At 41.2% G+C, this 22,469-nt stretch overlaps 1 protein-coding gene and 1 long non-coding RNA gene across 3 annotated transcripts in view; one reads left to right on the top strand and one right to left on the bottom strand.

The window, feature by feature from the left end:
* The first annotated feature begins 11,023 nt into the window (after positions 1-11,023).
* LOC134733449 (uncharacterized) lies at positions 11,024-12,519 on the top strand. Its single transcript, XR_010116904.1, has 2 exons — positions 11,024-11,801; positions 11,926-12,519. It is a non-coding gene; the product is annotated as an uncharacterized lncRNA (long non-coding RNA).
* Positions 12,520-12,770: 251 nt separating this feature from the next.
* LOC129467982 (uncharacterized) overlaps positions 12,771-22,469 on the bottom strand; it is a 31,517-nt gene continuing 21,818 nt past the window's right edge. The window contains exon 3 of one of the 2 annotated variants that reach the window (XM_063622621.1): positions 12,771-12,831. In XM_063622621.1, coding sequence (XP_063478691.1) covers positions 12,826-12,831 — 6 coding nt within the window. In that variant the 3' untranslated portion in view covers positions 12,771-12,825. Of the gene's footprint in view, positions 12,832-17,826; positions 18,136-22,469 lie in introns of those variants that run through there. The other variant, XM_063622620.1, reaches the window with a different exon arrangement.

Consider the following 22,469-nt stretch of genomic DNA (forward strand, 5'->3'; position numbering starts at 1 on the left):
TTTCTTCTGAAAAAGCACTACAGTTTATTGGTCAGCACCAAGTGTGTTTAACTTCAGTTTCAGATGGCAACTCACATATAGATGTGTTTATGTTGCCCTTTATCAGTATTATCATTGGCAAAGCCTTTGGTAAGCAACAGGAGAAGTGGCTAAACAGAATAATTCCAGGCTTGAAGTTCCTTTTTCATCTGGTTCCCTCTGGGAAAAGGCTATGAAAGCTAAGGATGGTGGCCAAGTCCCAAAGGCCAAGGTCACCATCAAACATTTTCTGAGAATCTACCAAAAACACAGGTCTGTATTAGGTCAATATGCACACAGTTGTGCTGGGAAGGAATGAAGCTTTCAAATATGATAACTGTACCTGAAAAATCTTTGCCATCAGTTCTTTGAAATGAAACTCTAAGCTGGGAAGAACTCTCTGCTTAGGGGAAGTAGGGCTAAAACTTGACTTTTGATTTGGAGAACATTCAAAAGACTAAGCTCATGAGTGCTCAATTTGTAATTTTTTCCCTTGAAAAAACTATAGGCGGGTGCAGTTACACCTGTAATCCCAGCACTTTGGGAGGCTGAGGTTGGTGGATCACTTGAGCCCAGGAATTCAAGATCAGCCTGGGCAACATGGCGAAACCCCGTCTCCACTAAAAATACAAAAATTAGCCAGGTGTGATGGTGCGTTCCTGCATGCCAGCTACTCGCGAGGCTCAGGTGAGAGGATCGATTGAACCTGGGAGGTTGAGGCTACAGTGATCCGTGACGGCGCCACTGTACTCCAGCCTGGGCAACACAAAGACCCTATCTCGGAAACAATAACAACAACAACAAAGAAGCAACAAAAGGGAATTTGTACTTTTAGCCATAGAGCCTTCAAGTTTGTTATAACCACTGGGGAGAAAACCCTTCATTTCTACTTCATTCCTAAAATGGGTTAATCACTGATTATACATAGAAAATTTACTCAAGTGAAAAAAAACAACCACCAGATTTTACCTTTGAATATATTTTCTTGGTATATATTTTAGGTTCTGGTAGCAAAAGGTGCAGAGATAAGGAATATGACATGGGTTATTTATTGCACTCTGCATACAGCTGCAAGAATGCTTTTCCTAAAAATTCTTTTTGCTGAAGTCCGTTTTTTGCTTAAGTCTCTTTTCCTAAAATAATCTCTTTGCTTAAGTCCCTTTGTTGCTGCCCACATCATTTGATTTCCCACAGCAAATTATTATAAGCCTGCATTATCCTGTTTCTCCTCTTCCTCTGAATCTTCCTCTCCATCAGCAGGATTTCTGTTTTCTTTCTTTGCCAACTAGCTGTGTGGCTAAGAGTAAGTCACTAGAGTCTCACTGTCCCTTTGTCTGTAAAATTATGGTTTTGGAATAAGAAGGGTCCTGCCCTGCTATGGGGTGTATCAGAGTCAGGGTGAAAGGGTCTTAAGGTATTTGAAAATAAAGCAGCAGATAAGCTTGACATTGAGAGTAGCCTGCCTCTGGCTCTGTTTTCTCCATTTCCTTAGGAGTGAAAAGCTGGCCGTCAGCAAGCAGATTCAGTGCTCACATTGCAGCCACATGATCAAAGGAAGAAATACGTATCTTTTTTTTTGAGATGGAGTCTTGCACTGTCGCCCAGGCTGGAGTGCAACGGCACGATCTCGGCTCACTGCAAGCTCCGCCTCTCAGGTTCATGCCATTCTCCTGCCTCAGCCTCCCAAATAGCCAGGACTACAGGCGCCTGCCCCCATGGCGGGCGTTTTTTTTTTTTTTTTTTTTTTTTTTGTATTTTTATCAGAGACGGCGTTTCACTGTGTAAGCCAGGATGGTCTCGATCTCCTGAACTCGTGATCCGCCCGCCTCAGCCTCCCAAAGTGCTGGGATTACAGGTGTGAGCCACCGAGCCCGGCCGAAATACGTATCTTTTAAGAGCTAAAGAAAATCGTTTCAAAGTTACTGTTGTGTCCATCTTTCTTTTTTTTCTTGTTACTGAACTTATTTCAAAAATTTAAGTAACATTAAAGGAAGGCATAAGATTTTTATGGCTATCCAAAAGCTACATTTAAAAAAAAAAGTAACTTAAGGATTTCTAAGTCAATTTCCAGCTCTGAAAATCATATTGTGTCCGGAATTGGTGGGTTCTTGGTCTCACTGTCTTCAAGAATGAAGCCGCGGACCCTCACCATGAGTGTTATAGTTCTCAAAGACGGCGTGTCTGGAGTTTGTTCCTTCTGATGTTCGGATGTGTTTGGAGTGTCTTCCGTCGGAGTGGTTCGTGGTCTCGCTGGCTCAGGAGTGAAGCTGCAGACCTTCCCAGTGAGTGTTACAGCTCTTAAGGTGGCCCGTCTGGAGTTGTTCGCTCCTCCCAGTAGGTTTGTGGTCTTGCTGGCTTCAGGAGTGAAGCTGCAGACCTTGGCAGTGAGTGTTACAGCTCATAAAGGCAGTGCGGAACCAAAGAGTGAGCAGCAGCAAGATTTATTACAAAGAGCCAAAGAACAAAGCTTCCACAGTGCGGAAAGAGACCTCAGCGGGTTGCCACTGCGGGCTCGGGCTCGGGCAGCCTGCTTTTATTCTCTTATCCGGCCCCACCCACATCCTGCTGATCGGTCCATTTTACAGAGACCGATTGGTCTGTTTTACAGAGAGCTGATTGGTCTGTTTTGACAGGGTGCTGACTGATGCATTTACAATCCCTGAGCTAGACACAAAAGTTCTCTACCTCCCTACTAGATTAGCTAGATAGTGTCCATTGGTGTATTTACAAACCCTGGGCTAGACACAGAGTGCTGATTGGTGCATTTACAAACCTTGAGCTAGATACAGAGTGCCGATTGGTGTATTTACAATCCCTTAGCTAGACATAAAAGTTCTCCAAGTCCCCACCAGAGTAACTAGATACAGAGTGCAGATTGGTGCATTCACAAACCCTGAGCTAGACACAGGGTGCTGATTGGTATGTTTACAAACCTTGAGCTAGATACAGAGTGCCAATTAGTGTATTTACAATCCCTTAGCTAGACATAAAGATTCTCCAAGTCCCCACCAGACTCAGGAACCCAGCTGGCTTCACCCAGTTGATCCCGCACTGGGGCCGCAGGTGGAGCTGCCTGCCAGTCCCCCGCTGTGCGCCTGCACTCCTCAGCCCTTGGGTGGTGGATGGGACTGGGTGCTGTGGAGCAGAGAGTGGCACTTGTTGGGTAGGCTCCGGCTGTGCAGGAGGCCACGGTGGGGAGGGGGTGGGAGGCTCAGGCATGGCGGGCTGCAGGTCCCGAGCCCTGCCCCGTGGGGAGGCAGCTAAGACCTGGCGAGAAATCGAGCACAGCAGCTGCTGGCCCAGGTGCTAAACCCCTCACTTTACGGGGCTTGCCGGCCGGCCGGCTGGCCGATCTGAGTGCAGGGCCCACTGAGCCCACGCCCACCCGGAACTCGCGCTGGCCCGCAAGTCCCGCGGGCAGCCCTGGTTCCCGCCCGCGCCTCTCCCTTCACACCTCCCTGCAAGCTGAGGGAGCTGGCTCCGGCCTTGGCCAGCGCAGGAAGGGGCTCCTACAGTGCAGCGGTGGACTGAAGGGCTCCTCAAGCACGGCCAGAGTGGGCACCAAGGCCCAGGAGGCACCGAGAGTGAGCGAAGGCTGCGAGGGCTGCCAGCACGCTGTCACCTCTCAATATAATCTGTGGACATGTGCCCTTTCTCGGTCAGAAAGCCATTTAGAGCAAATGTACTTATTTACTTTATCCAGGCTCTGCTTACTCCTCTCCTCTCCACAGCCATCTCCTCCATTGGAAATGCTCTTCCCTGCCATTTTTGACAGACCCTGAGCCTCCTGGCCTCCCTGCCTGAGATGCATTATGGTCTATCTGACGTGGACCACTGCATGCAGCTTGGGAGCCTCCCTGTCTTTAAGGTATGGGGCAAAATATAGATGAGAGTAGCAAGGCATTAGGAGTGGTAGTAATAGTAGTACAAACAAAAATAATAATTTTTATGATAAAGTAGCTAACATTTGTTGAACTCCTTTTATGTGCCAAGCATTTTATGTTTATTATCTTACCACCCTTGACAAGGACCTTATGAGGTGGGTACTATCAACCCAGTTTCTCAGAAGGGGAAACTGAGGCTTATAAAGAGTATACAACTTGCTCCAAGTGGTAACTAGTGGAGACAGGATTTAAACCTAGGCTCTTCAACACCCCATAACCTATGCATTTAGTTGCTGTTCATAAACAGTCATCTGTGTGTGTTCATCTTGCTTTTACCTGTGCTCATCCTATCTTTTTTGTGAAAATCCTGGAAAGCAGGTCGTGTCTTCTTTCATTCTTTTATACCATCTCAGAGGGCTGTAACAATACATGCTCAGAAAACATTTCTGTTCAACCTGCATGAAGTACAAGGCAGGCTGAAATGTAAAGAAATACATAAATTACCCTGAGGAAGAGCAAATCCTTTCATATAACTTTTTCCTGGCATTACCTCTTAGGGGAAAAGAATTCTCAAGCAAGCTGTAACTGAGCTGGTTACCAAAATCAGAATGAATTCTCCCCAATCACGGGGGACATTCCATAAGCCTTTGGGGTGAGGTCTATTTTAAGGATTTTGTTCAAGTTCTTCCTTCTCATTTCCTGGCCACACTGCCCAGCACTTCAATTGGCTAATAGGGATTCTGAATAAGAAAGATACAGGCAGCTCACTTGGAAGTTACGTTAAGGACTAATAAAGATCTTGGAGTGATTTTCAACAAGATAAGATCAGCATCCTAGTATCGAGTTATGTTGCTACATTAATTAATTTCAATTTGTTCTAATGGTCTTTGGCCTCCTGCTTAAATACCAATTGAGGCAACAGATTAATTCCCCTTAAATAGTGGCATGTCATGTCTTGTTACTTAGTTCTGGGTTTTATAAAGTAAGAACTAAGATGGATATTTATCAATCGAGCAGATTTCTGTGTTGTGTCCTCTAAAGCCCTTGGGGTCAGTGACTCACTGTCGCATCACTAACACCTTTTATGGCATCAAGTGATTAATAAATGTGTCCTAATGAGACTGTGATGCTTCTGGGTGTTCATTTTAGACACCTTAAGAATTAGTCTCAAGAGTAGCTCAGTTATTAAGTGATTTTGGGGTTGCATCATGTCAGGGAAACAATCAAGAAGAAACTATTTGAATAGCGTAAATTTATCTGAGATAGTGAAGATAAAAGAATGCTACCAGTTTACCCACTCCTTACTGTCTGAGTCAGGAAGAAGGTGGAACATCCTATTCCTTCTTCACCTCTCTTACCTCATTTAGAAAATTTTGACTATTTCTGCTTTTAGTTCTTTTTTTATGGTCCACCATTTTTGGAAGATAACTTTCTCCCTGTCTTCTTAGAATAAAAGGCCCAAAGGAAGAGAAGAACAAGTTATGCTCAGGAGTTACCTGTGATGACTTCCTCTCCCTTGCCTCGGGCACTGGCCCACCACTCCTTTTTCTATTCTCAGTTCTTCATCTATTTCCTTTTCTATTCCCTGCCCCTTTCCTATTGCCCTGACTTGCATGACACTGGCAAGCTACAAAATGGGAACAATAGCAACTGCCTTAGAAGGCTGACAGGATTCACGGGAAGCACCCTGAGCAGAGTCTAATTCCTAATGAGTGGTCCCTACGTCATAGGATCATTTTCTTTCCTTTTGAGCTTCTGGTTTCTTGGCCTCTGGTCTTAGCCTCCTTCAATATATTCTACATAGGTAATCAGATTCACCTTCAAACAATGCTGTTTTGATCTTGTCATCTGGTGAAGAAAAAATAAAACCTTCAGTGGCTTTCTAAGACTATGAAATCTAATTCAAATGTCTCATTATGTTATTCAGGGTCTTCCGTAATCTCCCCTCAGCCTGTGGCTCTTACTGATGCCCCATTCTTCTATTGCTCAGGATGCTTTGGGCTGTAGCTACTAGGTTGACCAGCATCCTGATGATGCTGATAAAAGTGCTCGAAGACATTTTGGGAATTTTTGCTTTAGTGTTATCTAGGATGCTACTATATGCAATGCATATTTTTATGTATAAATCTTATTTCTGTCTATGTTAGTTGCTTTGAAACAAAAACTGGGCCTTTGTATCTGTGCAGGCTACAAAGGCTTGACACTGCTACCCTTAGAAAGACCTGCTTGCCAGGTTAGCATTTGGTTGGTAACTGGGAACTGGGCCCTCGGAGGGCTCTCAGTCAGCAGTCAATTGATAAGTGTGGTTCACTGTGCCTAGACTTTTGTGCAAACAACACAGTTTATGCTTGAACACCTGCTCCCCTGCTTGGAGTCTGGAATATTTTGATGTGCTAGGCAGAGGGTGCCTATGTGATCAGCCCCATGAAAAACCTTGGGCACCGAATTTCTAAAAAGAAGCTTCTGTGGGCTGAAACGTCATATACAAGTTGCTGCATTTTCCTTGTTGTACTGTATGTGATCTCCTGTGGTAGTCAGAAGCATAAGGAAGTCTGCACATAAAACCATTCAGACTCTGCCTGTGGCTCTCCTTTATGATCTGGCTGTGTATCCTTATTATATCACTAGAATAAATCTTAGCTTTAAGTACTGCCATACGCTGAGTCCCATGGGTCCTTCTAGTGATGTCCAAATGTAGGCGGCGGGGGTCTTGGGTAACCCTGACAGAGTATCTCTTTCAAAACAAATTCTTAGAGTAGGTTCTTAATAAATATTTTGTGATTGAGCATCACAAATCTCCCAAACATTGTAGCTGCTTAAAACATTTAAACACTTTTGTTTCTTTTTACCATTTTTGATTTTTTTTGGCACCTTTTTTTTTTTATATGCCATCCGGCCAACATTTATAATATATGGTAGATCTGTGATGTTGTTTTACTGCCTACAAAGAATTGTTCTAGTTTTGCCTGTTTATTTTCTTTTACTTCCCGATATTTCAGACACTGAGATCTTACCAGAGCAGTTCTTTTGGGCTTTTGTGATGCAGAATCACTGGAAAAGGTAGAGGGTTAGAAGGGCACAGGTTTGAGGACTAGGTCTGGGAGATCAGTTTTGGTGGGAGGGTATGAAGGAGAGAGGCGCGTGACAGGGCTTGTGTGATGTGACATGACCACATGAAAGGAAGGGACTTTGTGAATTGTTGCTACAGACTGAGATTCCTTTTCACAGCATTTGAGAAATAATAGAAAGAGAATTTGTTATTTTGAAATGACTTCTTGGCGGCTGAGTTGTTTTCATTTGATAATGACCCCTCTCTGATACCAAGTCATGGTTTGCAGTTTACGTCTTAGGGTTTTCGCAGATTTTATTTGATGATAGGAACCACATCATTTGTTCTAGATTTAGCATGTGAAATCCCCAGTAAATTCTTGGTGACAGTGACTGATTGCTTCCTTCATAAACATTTATTGAATACTTGCTATGTGCCAAGCATCGTGTGTAGAGGATACAGAGATGAGCAAAGATAGGTCCCTACTCACATCATAGAGGGGAGGCTGACTCACATGCACACATTTCCAATCAGATATGATGAATACTAGTGGTGGAAGGTGGGATCCCCGAGGACAGCATCTCATCCACCAGGACATTGCTTCCTGCGAGGCTTGTCCTGCATTTCATGGCCTTAAATTTCACCGATATATTTATCTAGTGGTGCTGATAAATCACTTATAATTAGTTTTTTATTGTCTAAGTATCAATTTTAGCTGCTGTTTTTTTTAACCTTCCTTTAGTTGCTGCCTGCATAATTTCCTTAGAATTAAAGCATCAGTAATGGACCTTTGCAAAAATAAGCACTTTCTAACAGCAATGTGCCATGCATCAGCAAAGGAGGCCATTAGCAAAGTCTAATTCATAGACTGCCTCTGATTTTGCATTTTAAACTTGCTAATATTTAGCTCACAGTGTGATTTTCCCAAGATCACACACCTAGTTGGTGGTGAATTGCTGTAATTTTGCAATTCATATTATTTTGCATGTATCTCATTTTATTTGTATTCTGTGCCAATCTCTCTGATATTGAATGTAAGTTTATTAAGTGCAGATGTCTGTGTTTTTATTTTTGTGTCCCTAGTGCCTAACATATTGTCTAGGGAGGAAAAGACTTGTTAGATAAACAATTAGATGATCTATTAGGATTCTGTAGAGAAACAAAACCAATAGGAAATATATAGATACATAAGAGGAGATTTATTGTGGAAATTGGCTCATGCAATTATGGAGGCTGAAAAGGCTCACAATACGTCATCTTGAAGCTGGAGAACCAGGAAAGCCAGTGGTATAATTCAGTCTGAGTCCAAAGGTCTGAGAACCAGGGGACCCAATGGCGTAACTTCCAGTCTGATGCCAAAGGCCTGAGAAACTTCAGGGGAGAATCTGAAGGCCCAAGAACGAGGAACTCCAATGTCAGAGCAGAAGAAGATGGATGTCCCAGCTCAAGGAAAGAGAGTTCACCTTCTTCTGCCTTATTGTCGTATCTAAACTCTCAATAAATTGGATGATGCTGGCTCACATTTGTGAGGGCAGATTTTCTTTATTTAGTCTACTGATTCAAATGCTAATTTCTCTCAGAAACACCCTGACAGACACATCCAGAAATAATATTTTACCAGCTATCTGAGCATCCCTAAGCCCAACCAAGTTAACACATAAAATAAATAATCACAGATGATAGTAATGAAAAGAAAAAACTTGGATTTCTGCTTTTGGTCTTCATGAGATATTTTCCTCACTGTATCTCTCTTCATGAGATATTTTCCACTATATCACATGGATATATTTTCCACTTGGATAGAGTAGAAAATATGCATGGAAAAATGCATCTATTATTTATTGAGCACATATTATACTTGAGGCACTCTGCTAGGCACTGTATTGAACAAAGATAATTAAGACAATGTACCTTTCCTAAAGCACAGAAACCATAAGACAAATATACAAATGACTGTAGTGCAAGGTAAAATATACAAATGCACAACTAAGCAAATCTGAGAATGGGGTTTTCACACATTGTGGGAGAATGAGAGAAAGCTTCATGGAGGAGGTAACTTTTGACCTAAACCTTGGAGCAGCAGCACCTGAGTTCCAGAGGTTAATAAAAAAAATGAAGGCAGAGGGAGAGAGGGCAGGGTGGGCAAAGGGAAAAACAGGAAAGAGAAATGTGAGTCATTTTTAGAAAATTGTGGGAAGTCTCTTTTACCTGTGGTGTATGAAGTGAGTGTATGTTGGGGGAATAGAGCAAAGTAAGGATTAAAAGTCAAGTTTCCAGGCGATGTTGCCTGGCCAAGCTCAGGGCTTTGTACTTGGTTCATCAGCATTGATGTGTTTTTTGTTTTGTTTTGTTTTTTTGACAGAGTCTCGCTCTGTCACCAGTCTGGAGTGCAGTGGTGCAATCTCGGCTCACTGCAAGCTCTGCCTCTGTGTTCCAGCAATTCTCCTGCCTCGGCCTGCCAAATAGCTGGGACTACAGGCGTGTGCCACCATGCCCAGCTAATTTTTGTATTTTTAGTAGAGACGGGGCTTCACCATGTTGGCCAGGATGGTCTCGATCTCTTGACCTTGTGATCCGCCCACCTTGGCCTCCCAAAGTACTGGGATTACAGGCGTGAGACACCATGCCCGGCCGCATTTATGGGTTTTAAATATGAGAGTGACAATATCAGGTTATTGGGCAGCAGGAGGTGGGCTGGTTTTGAAAGGCAGGTGAATGAGGCAGTGAGATAAGTTGGGAGGGGCTGCAATAGTTCAGAAACAAGGTAGGGTGCAAGTAAATCACAGGTGGCACCAGAGATAAAGAGGAAGGGGCAGTGTGACAGCTTTGGTGCATGACACAACGTGGGAAATGCAGGACTGAGAAGAGCCAGAGGTGATGATGCCATTAGCAGCATGCATTTAGTACTTATCACAACCTATTTACATTTTCTATATAAACATTGATCTCATTAGACTGTGATCTCCTAGGTGAGTGAACAGAAGTCAGGCGAGTTGGCTTGGTAATGGCAGCTGGGGTGTTGATGGAAATAACATGCTTCTTTTTGGACATGATGGAATTTGGGGATGTGGTCTATATTTTAGATGCAGTGTCTAGGAAGAGATTACCCAAAGAACTGAAGAACAATGACAAATTTTTGTGTATGTGAGGGCAAGATAAAGAGTAGAGAGATGGTATAGTTGGGTACAGAGAGAATGCTGTAACTGAACTGCTCCCTTCAAGATGTCAGGTGAGATTGGAGAGAAAATGCAGCATAGCATTTGTCACAGGTAGTTGGAATGTGGAGGGAGGGCTGGAAGGATGAGAAGGACTGAGGTGGACCTGTGGGCTGTGTTAGCCAGTGAAAGTTGGAGGGAAGGGGAAATGGGAGGCAGTAGAGCATGGAGTTGCATATGCAGGCAGTGGAGTCAGGCTGTTGGAGTTCAAAGGCTAGCTCTTCTGTGGATTTGTTATGTGACTTTACTTACTCTCTCTTGCCTCAAGGTCCTCTTCTGCAAAATGAGGTTAATAATAATACCTGATAAACACGTGCACAGCACCCAGAACAGAAGCTGGAATGTGATAAGCACTTCATAAGCATTCATTCTTCTTACTGAAACTCTCTAGGATTGCTTTGTGCATATTATCCTATTTAATCCTTAGTAACTGTATAGGTAGGTGTTATTATATTCATTCTGCAAATGAGAAAACTGAAGTTTCATAATTTTCCTCAATCCGCACAGCCGCTATATGATGTGATAAAGCTTACCTCAGCTAGAGTCTTACCTGATCCATCTGGTGCCCGGGCTAGTGCACTTTCTCCTATAACACTCAGCCTAAGCTAGGTAGATATGGCAAGACCACTGGCTGAGGCAACTCAGATGTGATCAGTAGGTAGTAGGGAGTTGTGGCTGACTTGGGGGCAGGGGAAGCAGCATGCTGGAAAGATTCATCTGGTATGTTTATAGAAGAGAGCAGGCAGCAGGCATGGGGAGCTGATGATTCAGACCAGAAATGGCTGAGGAAATGGTGAGGTCTGGCAAATGTCAGAGGAGCTGTGATAGAAGAATGAGCAGAATTTATGACTGATGGAAATAAGGTAGATATGATGGTATGTGATAGAAACTGACTAAGAAGCCTGTATGCAGGGGGTGGAGCTTGGAGTTTCAACTTGAAAGTTTCAAACATGGGACTCTAAGAAAATAGTCTGAATGGTAATGAGAAAGTTGTCACTTTAGTATCTGCTTCCCTTGAAGAAAAGCACCTTTAGAGGAACCAGCTTGGAGAATAGTGTCAGCATCAAAGTGGGACACTTCATTATTTTTAGTGGCAGTGTGGTTCTGACGAGCACACCCTCGGTGACCTTTACTTCACTGTCAGCCCAGCTCTGTCAATCCTTCTTTATTAAGGAAGGAAGCTGACGGATCTTTTCTTTCTTTCTTTCTTTCTTTCTTTCTTTCTTTCTTTCTTTCTTTCTTTCTTTCTTTCTTTCTTTCTTTTCTTCCTTCCTTCCTTCCTTCCTTCCTTCCTTCCTTCCTTCCTTCCTTCTTTCTTTCTTTCTTTCTTTCTTTCTTTCTTTCTTTCTTTCTTTCTTTCTTTCTTTCTTTCTTTCTTTCTTTCTTCCCTGGAGTAGGATGTTTTCTGTACATAGTTAGCATGTGAACTTCTTTTTAAAAAGAAGTTTACATTTTACTCTAATTCTCATCCAGAATGGAGTGTGGTGATTTGCATTTGGGCAGTTAGGAAAATCAGTTCTGTTGACTTCCTGTTTTCTATTTCCGGCCTCGAGCAGAACTTCCCATTTGAGTGAGACCAAGAAGAACATACAAAGCTGAAATGTTCTCCCGAAGTTGATTTCCAATGGGGATAAAGTAAGTTAATGGTCTGAGGTGTTGGTCTCCCCTTGCCCCCGAAGCTTGCCCTTCAGTTGCTCTTGTTTTTAAACTACAGGGAATGAACTGAGGGAAGCATTTTGTTTTTTGTTTTTTTCTGCAGGTCAGAGTCCCAAAGCTTTAGTGCAGGGTTCCATGGACTCAGGAGTTCAAAACATGCTGCTCAGGCTGAGCTCTTGGCCAGATTTGGAGATTCCAGTGTCTTCTCCCTTTGACAGTTCCTAAGAATATTTTATTTGGATCCTTTTCTTTAGGTTTTTCTGTCTAAACATTTTATTTTACCTAGTGTGAAGGGGTGAGGGAGGGCAGATTGCTTCCTTTCTTCCTCCTCTCCCTTTTCCCCTCCCCTCTCCCTTATTCTCTGTTTATAATTTAAAAGGATGCTTACTTTCATTTTCTCATTTGCTTCCTTCACAGCACCCTGTGAGGCTGATACTGTTATCCCCCTTTGACAGAAGGGGAAACTGCGGTTTCAGTGAATTTCAGTGACTTAGCCAAGTCACTCAGTTAACAATGCTGAGAGTGAAGCCCTAGTCTTCTGCCTTTAGATCTCTTTTTCCCAATACCATACTGCTTTTCTGGTGGAGATTGTGGTATATAGGATGATGTCCGAAAGGAGAGGCTGGGAAGCCTGAAACGATCACATTGACAACTGAATTGTCTATTTTTTCTAATAAAATAGAAAATGTTAACTAAATATATTGCCATGCAATTCTTCAAGCATATAGGACTTTGGGTCCTTTTTTGTGTCTCAGACTTTAAGATGATGTCGCCTGGGGAGTCATTTACTATATGCAAGAATAGCTGAAAAGTCAGGGTAGGCCAGCAGTATTTCGTGCTTTGTACTTGGGCAATGTGGGTTTTTCTGTTGGAGGTTGAGCAGAAGGTGGTAGCAAAGTGACATTTATTTCTCCTGCTCGCCAAATCTTGGTGAGGCCAAAGGGGGTGGGGGAATCGGTTGTGAGTAGGTGTTAATGACGAGTGTCTGGACCTTGACGTCTTCTCAGTCCTGGAGTAGGGAAAAAGGAACAGAATTAGTGCTGTTTAGAAGAAGCTGGTGACGGAGGTCTGCTTAGGAATGAGTGCGGATTAGGACAGGGGCAGCGAGGGAGGCCCACGGAGACTCTGGCTGCCTGTTTTTCCTGGCATGTCTGTGGAATGACCTTGCTCTTCCAGGGCTCTGAGAGAAAGCCTTTGATTTTGGGGGAATCTTCAGGACTATGCACATAACCAGACTTTCCTGATGGGAATCTCCAAGGGGGCCTCCTGGGCCAGGGCCGTGGGCCAGCAGGTGTCTTCCTAACATGGTCTGTGAATAGTACCCAACCTAGGCAGTGCCTTCTTTTTCTGAATCAAGCCCTTCCCTCCTCAATGCCAAAGCAGAAGTGGCTGGGTGGGTGAAGATCTGAGTGCTGGCCCGGGGCCACAAGCCACGGGCCACTACCTACATTGCTGTGAGATCCTGACCTTTCTCTTTTCTGGACTCACAAGATAAAGAGAGTGAATGAGGAGGAAAATCAAATATTGTGGCAGGGAGGGGCTGACAAACATGGGCATGGCCAACAGAAGTCTCCCACCAAAGTGAGGAGCTGAGAGAAGGATTTGGGGAGGGAATCTCAGAAGTCTCACTCCTCAGGCAAAGGATTCAACAAAGGAAAATCCGACTCTGGCTTGAATATGGTCCAGGTGTGGAGTTAGTAGTCCATGTTACTGTCTGACATGGGAGAGCATTCCACTGTGATGGAAATGGGTTGGGTTGGGGTACAGGGGGAACCATAGAGGTAGAGGAGAAAGGAGGTGAGAAGGAACACAGTCTGGCAGTTGATCAGAGTGTATCTGGCTGTATGGTGTAGTCCCCATATCAGGGCACCTATGTCTGTACATTGCACAAAAACAGCCATCCAGTGTGTTCTTAAAAATCCTGTGAAGGTGTGTTGTAATTTGAACTATATTTTGAAGATATCAGAGGATCTTATCATTTAGGAGAATCTCATGGGAATTACTTTTTAAAAAGAAAATAATCATTTTAGGTAGTAGAAAGTCTCTCAACGATTGGTTTTGAATCTCTGGGTTTTAAATCCATTTATTCCAAGTAGGATTCAGTATTTCACTCTTTCACTGGCAGTGGATTATTTTTTCTCCTACATATATGGCTTGAAAATTCTTAACTAAGGATAGTAATTAATTATTTCCCAGCTATTTTTACCTTTGACGTATTAAAAGTTGGAGGAAACTATTTCATTTAACAGAATTTAAACAAAGCGAAAAAGTTATTTTCCTTAAGGTATTATGCTGTGCTTTTTCAAGGAAAAGCCTCCTCCAAAGGCACTTTTGGAGACAGTTACCAAAGGAAAATCCCGCCCACCAACAGAGACACTCAGCCTCTAAGTTCGGCTTTTGGAAAATGGACACTATTCTTTTTTTCCAAACAGGACGCTGTGAGATCAGTCATGTACACTATGAAAATAATTGGTGTGCGTTAGTACACCTTGTGCCAGATTTCATGCTTGTTGAAAGGTGATTGGATTCAAACCAGCACATTTAAAGGTCAACTGGTTGTTCTTAAACTGTGCAGAATTTTAACTCTTTCATTATAATGGATTTTAACCAAATGGCCATTTTAGGAAGGAGAGAGACTGCATACTGTGTTTTAACTTTCTGACCTTTTTGTTCTTAAATTTTTTGTAAAGTTCTCAGGGATTTCCTATGGATGGAAAGGGTCTGAGAAATGAGTTCTCAGCTGGCATTTGGAAAAGGGTGGAAGTAGAAACTGAGTTCTTTTTAAACTACTAAATTTAGGTCAGGGCTTTAATACGACTGTGCACATCACATAAGCAGTGTCTAAATGTCAGGCTGAAAGTTCTCTCTCTTTTAAATAAGTACTTCAAGTTCGTTAGTAATAGCTAGCCCTCTGTCTCTTTCTTGCTTCTCCTCTCACCTTTGAGCAACTTTTTAAGTTCCTTTAACAGCTCTGTGGAGAAACCACCATGTAATGATCAATATTTAACTCAGCTGGTTGACGTTAGCCCTGTTTCTGGAATGGGTATTTCACTGGGCTTTGGGGTTTTGATGACGTTTTCTCCCCAGTGACTGTGGATGCATGGATTAAATTTGTTGGTCTACAAAATACCATCTGTCTACCAGCCATTTTGCTGTATTTCCCAAAATAAAGTAGGAGACTGATGTGTCTCAAATAAGCAGGGCGAAGTTTAGTCATCTGATGATAAAGTTTCTTGGGTTGTTCATTAGTGTCCTGATGAGCCCCTAGCAACTTTCAACATTATGAAGACTAGTTTGGAAGCCTCAAAGGCGGTATCTTTCTTGAAGAAAAAAAAATAACACCAGGCATTTCCACAAATACCATACACAAGTGGTCAGGTAAAGGCTGTGGGAGTTCACACATCTATTTACATTGAGTGTGTGTATGAACTCTTGTAGTTCTAACTAAAGGCAAAGGGAAACTGTATAGAGTCCCATTTTGTCAAGCTGACAATTCAGTATCCCCTTCTTTCCTGGTTGCTTCATAGCCCACTCTTAGTTGTTTTCTTTCTATATTTCCTACAGTTTTTAGCTGTGAGGCTGTGTATTCATTGCTTAAAAATTCTGTGCCTCATCTGCTTCACTTGCAAAATGGGGAAAATGTCACAGGATCCTTGGGGTGTTGCTTTGCCAGCCAGAAACCTTTGTGGCTAATGGTGCCTTTGCCTGAGTTTTGCTTGGGCCCAGTGGGCTGGTTCCGCCCACTCAGCCTGGGCAGGCTGCGCTGGGCTCACGCTACTGGCCCAGATCTTATGCCTGCTAAGGGTGAGCCAGGCACAAAAAGGCAAGGGGTATGTGAACAAGGGAGCTGCCCATTGTGCACAGCCAGTCATGCCAGCTGCAGCAGGGCAGGCAACTCCAGATGCTGACACAAGTGCTAGCTCCCTGTGAGGCTGTGGCTGGACCAGGTGTACCACAGGTGGCTTCCACTGCTGGCACCCAGGAATGTGGTGGTGCCTGGAAGCTTGGAGACACCAGGAACTACAGAGCCCCAAAGAGGGTGTCACATCCCTGGCTTGGAGAGCTCCCAGGTCTGGGCTCCCTGAAGAGCTGCAGTTCCTCTCTTCTTCTCTCTTCTCTCCCTCTTCTTGCCTGCAACGTGGCAAGCAAGGGGTGTGTTTCAGCCCTGTTTGTGTTACAGCTCTTTCAGTCCCACCATTTTCTTGTCCTGTGTCCTGGAAGAATGAGGTACAGGAACAAGTGGAGGGTGAGCAAGGCAGAGAGGAACTTTGAGCGACGGTACAGCTCCCAGGAGACCTGAAGTGGGTAGCTCCTCTCTGCAGGCAGGTTGTCCTGTCAAGCGTGCAGCTCTCAGGAGAGAGAAGACCCACAGTGGGTAGCTCCTCTCTGTAGGCCAGTTGTTCCAAACTGTGCCCAGTCTGGCTGAGTCCAGGGAGTTTTATGGGCTTCAGAGAAGAGGACGTGAGTGCTAATTGGTCTATCAACAGCTGTGGGCAGGCCCAGAGAAAACAGCATAAGTTCTCACTCCAGTCTGTGGAACTAGCAGCCTGGCCCCCAGGCTTCAGGCCATCCCAGGCCTAAAGGGGGGCTTCACTGGGAACTGCCCCTTTCTGTCCAGGAGTCTGTCTGCCTCCCGCCGCCATCAACCTGCTGCCCTGGCACCCAGGCTGTTCATGCCGAGGGGTGCCTGCAGCCCATACTGAGCCACTCTCAGCTCCCCCTTGGCCCCCCTCTGATGCTCCTCGGTGCACAGAGTCTGGAGGGGGCCGAGGCAACAGGGGGCTGTTGTGTCAGTGCTACCCTGAGCATGGGCATACCCAGCTGGGTTGTAACAGTGCCCCAGCTTGCACTTAACTTTGCTCTGAAATTGGAGTGGGAGCTGGGAGTCGGGAGAGGCTGGGCAGCAGGAGCAGGCATTTCTGAGCCTGTGGGGGTAGGGGGGCTTCCTGGGCCTCTAAGAGTACAGGGATGCCTGGGTCTGAACCCACAGCTGGGTTGCTGCAGCTGTGCCCAGGAGGGCAGGATTCCCACCCCTCACACTCAGAAGCGGATGGGGCTTCTGCCTGTTCCCAGCTCCCAACAGCTCCATTGAGTGTGCAGCCCTGGCTGTGCCCTGCCTGCTGCAGCCGGCGTCTTCTCAGCAGCCACTCCAGATGGGCCACCACTGCCATCAATTACATTACCTACCTTAGTGTTATTGTGAAAATTAAATGAGTTAATCCATGTAAAATGCTGGGAACAATGTCTGGCATAAAATAGATGCTCAATAAATATTAATTCTCATTATTGTTTGTATCATTTTTGCTATAATTTGAATCTTTTACATATTGTTGTGACATATGGAGGTTTTTGACCGACAGGGTGTCTTCTGAGTGGCATAGCTCAGGGTAAAGTGGCTCTCCTCACCTCTCAATACCCTACTGTCTTTTGCCTAAATTCCAGTTAAGGATGGCTAGAGACATCATATGGGAAAGGGTGGTCCTGAACCAGAGAGATGGGAGAGCAAATTGCTAAGGTGGTTCTTGAGGGTAGGGATGAAGAGCCAGACAGAGACAGGTGTCCTCCATACAGCTGTCCTTTATCTTCACTCAGCCTCTGCAGCTCCTGCTGCCTCCTTCAGAAAGCGACTGTATGTTGCCTCCAATGCCCTTCCTCAGCTAAAGCCCAGTAGTTCTCTAACATCCTGTTTCAAAGACACTGAGCCCTGGTAACCTTCATTACATTGTTGTTCTCATATTCTTCTCACTCATAACCTACAGTTTCCTATTAAATTGATAAATTGATTATGAATCTTTCACCATTAACTTTTGTTCATTTCTATTCCATCGCAAACTTAATATTCACAAAACAGGCTTAATCTGAGCACAAGCGAAAATGGTATAGCTGCGAAATACCTGGTAATGGTAGGTACTAGGTGTTATAACATGATGACACTTAGAATTTATAGACACTTAGAGCATAGTTTTTCGAATATTTTTGGTTGTAATCAATAAGAGATTTCACATCACAGTCTATACAGATGTACATTTATTTATATGTATGTATGCATAGCTTAAGCAAAAGTATCATGAAACAATGTTCAACCTATTGCACACAATGTACTTTCATGATTTGTATTCTCTTCTTTTTTATTGAAAATGAGCCTGGTTTGTAACCCACTAAACACATAACCTGCAGTTTGAAAAACCCTGATCTAGAGGACCATCCGGTGGGTGCCTCTTGAGTTCTTACGCACTATCCACATGTCATCCGTATCATACATGATGGGTTGTGGCCATCTGAGTTTCATTTTGAGGCATTGCCTCCTCTCATCCTGACAAAAAAAAAAAAAATAGAAAAGGAAAGAAACTTCAGATCAAGAACTAACACATTATTGGAAAACATATAATCTCTCCTTTACCTTATGCTCTTTCCTAATAACTGTTCGTTTTCAACTGTCCAAAAGAAACCACTCTAATAACTTATAACACCATGTATTCAGAATCGAGAAACCATTTTTGAAAGAAAGTAAAGATGTAAATTAATGGGGGTACTAAATTATGCATGGATAGAAAGACTATTTATTATAATGACATTAGTTCTCCCATAAAATCAATGATATTTCAATAAAAGTGTCAACAGTCTTTATCTTATAATGGAGACTCACAATCTTATTCCAAAATTTATATGGAAATGCAAATAGCCAAGAAGAGCCAATATAGCCCTAAAGTAAAAGAACAGGGAGGAAAAACTTAAAACTATCTGATATCAATACTTACTATAAAGTACAATACTTAAGTGTGGTACTGACACAAAGAAAAATAGTTCACTGCAGTGGCCATATACCTCTTTTGTTAGATGTATTTGTATGTATTTGATATTTTTGATGCTGTTGCAAATTTTATTGTTTTGTAATTTTCACCCTGTTTCAAGTATCAGAAATACAGTTGATTTTTCTATCCAGCAAACTTGCTAAACTTTGTGGGTGATGGAAACACTTCAGCTGTAGATTCTTTTCAATAACACAATCACATTGTCTAAGAATATTTTTATTTTTACTTATTCTTTTTCAATCCTATGCCTTTTCTTGTTTTTCCCCCCCTTGCTTTATTGCTTTGGCTGAGATTTCCAGTGTCAAATAGAAATGTTGATGGTAAGCATTTTTTTCTCATTCCTGATTTCAGAAGAAAAGTTTGTAGCATTTCAATATTGAATGATTTTTTTTGTGGTGTTAACAATTTTTTTTGTAAGTACCTTTTATTACATTTAAAGAGTTTTCTTCTGTTTCTAGTTTGCTAAGAGTTTTCTTGTCAGATGTTAAATTTTATCAAATGATATTTCTGAATCTGTTGATATAATAGAAATTTCTCCCTCATTCTGTTAATCTGGTTAACTATATTAAATTGATATTTTGAATGTTAAACCAACTGTATTAGTCACCAACCTTGTAGTAACTAAACTGAATTTAGTTACACTGTGTTTCATTACTGGATTCAGGTGGTTAACATTTAATTTAAGATTTTGCATTGTCACATGTGAGAGAGTTCTGGCTTGACTTTTCTTTTAATAACTTTGTTGGGTTTTGGTATAAAGGATATGCTGACTTCATAACACAAGTTGGGAGTGGTTCCTATTTTTCTCTTCTCTGTAGAGTTTATGTAAGATTATTGTTAACTCTTCCTTATCTGTTTGGCAGAATTCAACAGTGAATCATCCATTTCATATAAACAAGTTTATTTGCTTAAGGTTACTCAGAATATAATTTTAATATATCTGAAGGATCTTCGTTAATGTCCCTTTTTCATTTCAGATATTGGATATTTGTGCCTTTTGTTATTTCCTCCTTTATCAGTCAGTCTCATAGGGGCTTATCAGTTTTATTAGTCATTTCAAAGAACCATCTGTTGGCTTTTTATTGATATTCTTTATTGTATGTTTTTAAAATTTTCATTGATTTCTATTCTTATCATTTCTTCTTTTTCTTTGGATTTAATTTGCTGTTCTTATATAATTATAATTATATAATTTATTGAAATATATGTTAAGATAATTGATTTTTAGGCTTTCTTCTCATTTAATATTTACATTTAAGACTATACATCTCCCTCAAAGGCTAGATTTAGCTATATTGCACAAATTTTCTACTATAGGATTTTCACTTTTACTCAGTTCAAAATGTTTTCCAATATCTGTTTTGATTTCTTCTTTGAGCTACATGTTCTTTATAAATATATTACTTAATTTCTAAATATATGGGGATTATCCAGTTGTCTTTTTGTTATTGATATCTAGTTTAATTCCACTTTGGTCACTTAAAGAGAATTTGAATTCTGCCATTGCTAGGGCTGTGTTCTATATATGTTGAAGTTTTAAAATCATGTTGTTCCTGTTTTCTCTATAACTGATGACTATTTTCCTGCTTATTACTTTGTTACAAGAGGTGTGTTAAGAGATGTCTTATGATTTGTGGGATTATCAGTTTTTGTAATTCTGTTCATTTTTGCTTTAAATAATTTAAGCCTCTGTTATTAGGAGCATATACTTTTAAAATTATTATATCTTCCTAGTAAATTCAGCCATGTATTTCCTCCCCTTTATCTATTAATATTTTGTCTTAAAATCCACTTTGTATGGTGTGAACATGGCTACTTCAGCTTTGTTTTGGGGTAGTGCCTGCATAGCGACCTCTTTCTATTCTTTCACCTTCAATCGTATATATTTAAGAAATATCTCTTGTAAGAAACATATAGCTTTGTTTAATATAGCCTGGCAAATTTCGTCTTTTGAATAAAATACTTCATATTTGTGATTTACGTAATTATTATATTTGTGTTTTGTTTAAATCTATCATTATTATTTGCTCTCCATTTGTCTCATCTTTTCTGTTTCCCCTTTTTTTAAATCTTTTTTACTTTCTTTGTCTTGAGGTTTAGAAAATTTATTATTATTTTCCACTTTTCCTGCTCTATTGACTTCCACCACTCCCAACTTATACACTTTTGTTTATGTGTTTTCATTTGGCAACAATATAAACCCCCTCAGGACATTATTATCAAAGACATTCAATATCTATTTAGATGTACCCACAGAATTAGCCCCCTTTTTGACTCCTTATTTTTTCTGTATCTCAGTTTCCCAGCTGCGATCATTTCTGTCTGCCTGAAGAGTACCTGCAGTGCTTCCTTGAGTACATGAAAGCTGCTGAGGAATCTCTCAGCTTTTATTTTTCGAAAATGTCTTTATTTTAGCTTTGTTTCTGAAATACATTTTCACTTGGTATAGAATTCTAGGTTGAATTTCCTTTTCCTTTAGGCATTTGAAGATGTTTCATTGTTTTCTGCTTCCATTGCCATCCAAAGTCTTCTAAAACTTCCCTAGGTAGGTAGAAATATTTAACTCAAAGGATGAATAAAAATGCATCCACAAACCCATACTTCTTTTTTTTAATGGGATTTAAAGTTTATAGATATTTAGTATAAAGTATTTTTAAATCTGCACATTGAATGCAGATGATCAAAGGAATCAAGTATTTGATGATTCAAAATAGAGACCTTTGTTTTATATATAGACTAAGGGTTGGTCCAGGACTATCAAACAATTCTAGGAAGTATTTTTCTAACTCTTGAAGAGAGAGAGAGCATAAAATGTACATAAACCTAAGTTAAAAGAAATATGTAAAAGTATGTTAAAAATAATGCAAAAAGCATATCTGCATATATCTTGCTTGAACTTGATTTCCACTGATGTGGAGTAGTTCATTCTTTAAGAATCTCATGTCATATTATTTTATATCTTTCTCATTTGTGAAGTCATTCAAGAGATCCTGCCTTGTATGTGTTTTCCAGATAATTTACACTTTTATTTTTACATAGATGTTGATTAGCTGTGTTTCATTGAATATTCTCAGTTTTGGGTATCAGTTTTCAGCAAAACAACTACATGTGACACCTGAGTATATTGGGTCTATAGTGCATTTGACTTACGACTTATCTTTTCACCTAAAAAATATTTTGGATACAATATTAAATTCTTTTAGCATTAATAGAGTGCATGAAATATGAACTTAGTGCTTTTACTTTTAAAATATTTTAAAATTTTGATATTTAAAAATTTGATATTTTAAAATATTTTTTTCGGTACTAAAATGCACTACAGTATAATGTGACAATTATGAATATGGATTTTAGATTAAGACAATCCTGGGCTGGAATAGTAGCTCTGTTCCTTACTAGTTGTGTATCCTTGGAAAAACAACTCCAACTTTCTAAGCATTAGTTTCCTTATCTGTAACACAGGGTCCATAATTTCTACCTTACAATGCTGTTTTAAGAATAAATGAAGTGGGAAATGAGTTAGTATCATATTCATATATGGCAGCCATTATTATTATTATTAAATTTCTATAGTATGTTATTGCCTGTTTGTTCATAGAATAATGTATTGGCAAATAAAATTCCAGTAGGAGAATGATTCTTATAAAATAAATTAAAGTAACTTACTTTATTCTTTAGAGTTTACCAAGATAGGTATATTTAGTGAACATGGGAGTCAACAGCGTATAATAAATTCTGTATTCTTAATTTAACAAGCATTTATTGAGTCTCTAACAACAAGCTTAGCAGTGTTTAAAACACCATGGCAGGGCTGGGCATAGTGGCTCATGCCTGT

Source organism: Symphalangus syndactylus, chromosome 18, assembly GCF_028878055.3.
Source record: "Symphalangus syndactylus isolate Jambi chromosome 18, NHGRI_mSymSyn1-v2.1_pri, whole genome shotgun sequence".
NCBI lineage: Eukaryota > Metazoa > Chordata > Mammalia > Primates > Hylobatidae > Symphalangus > Symphalangus syndactylus.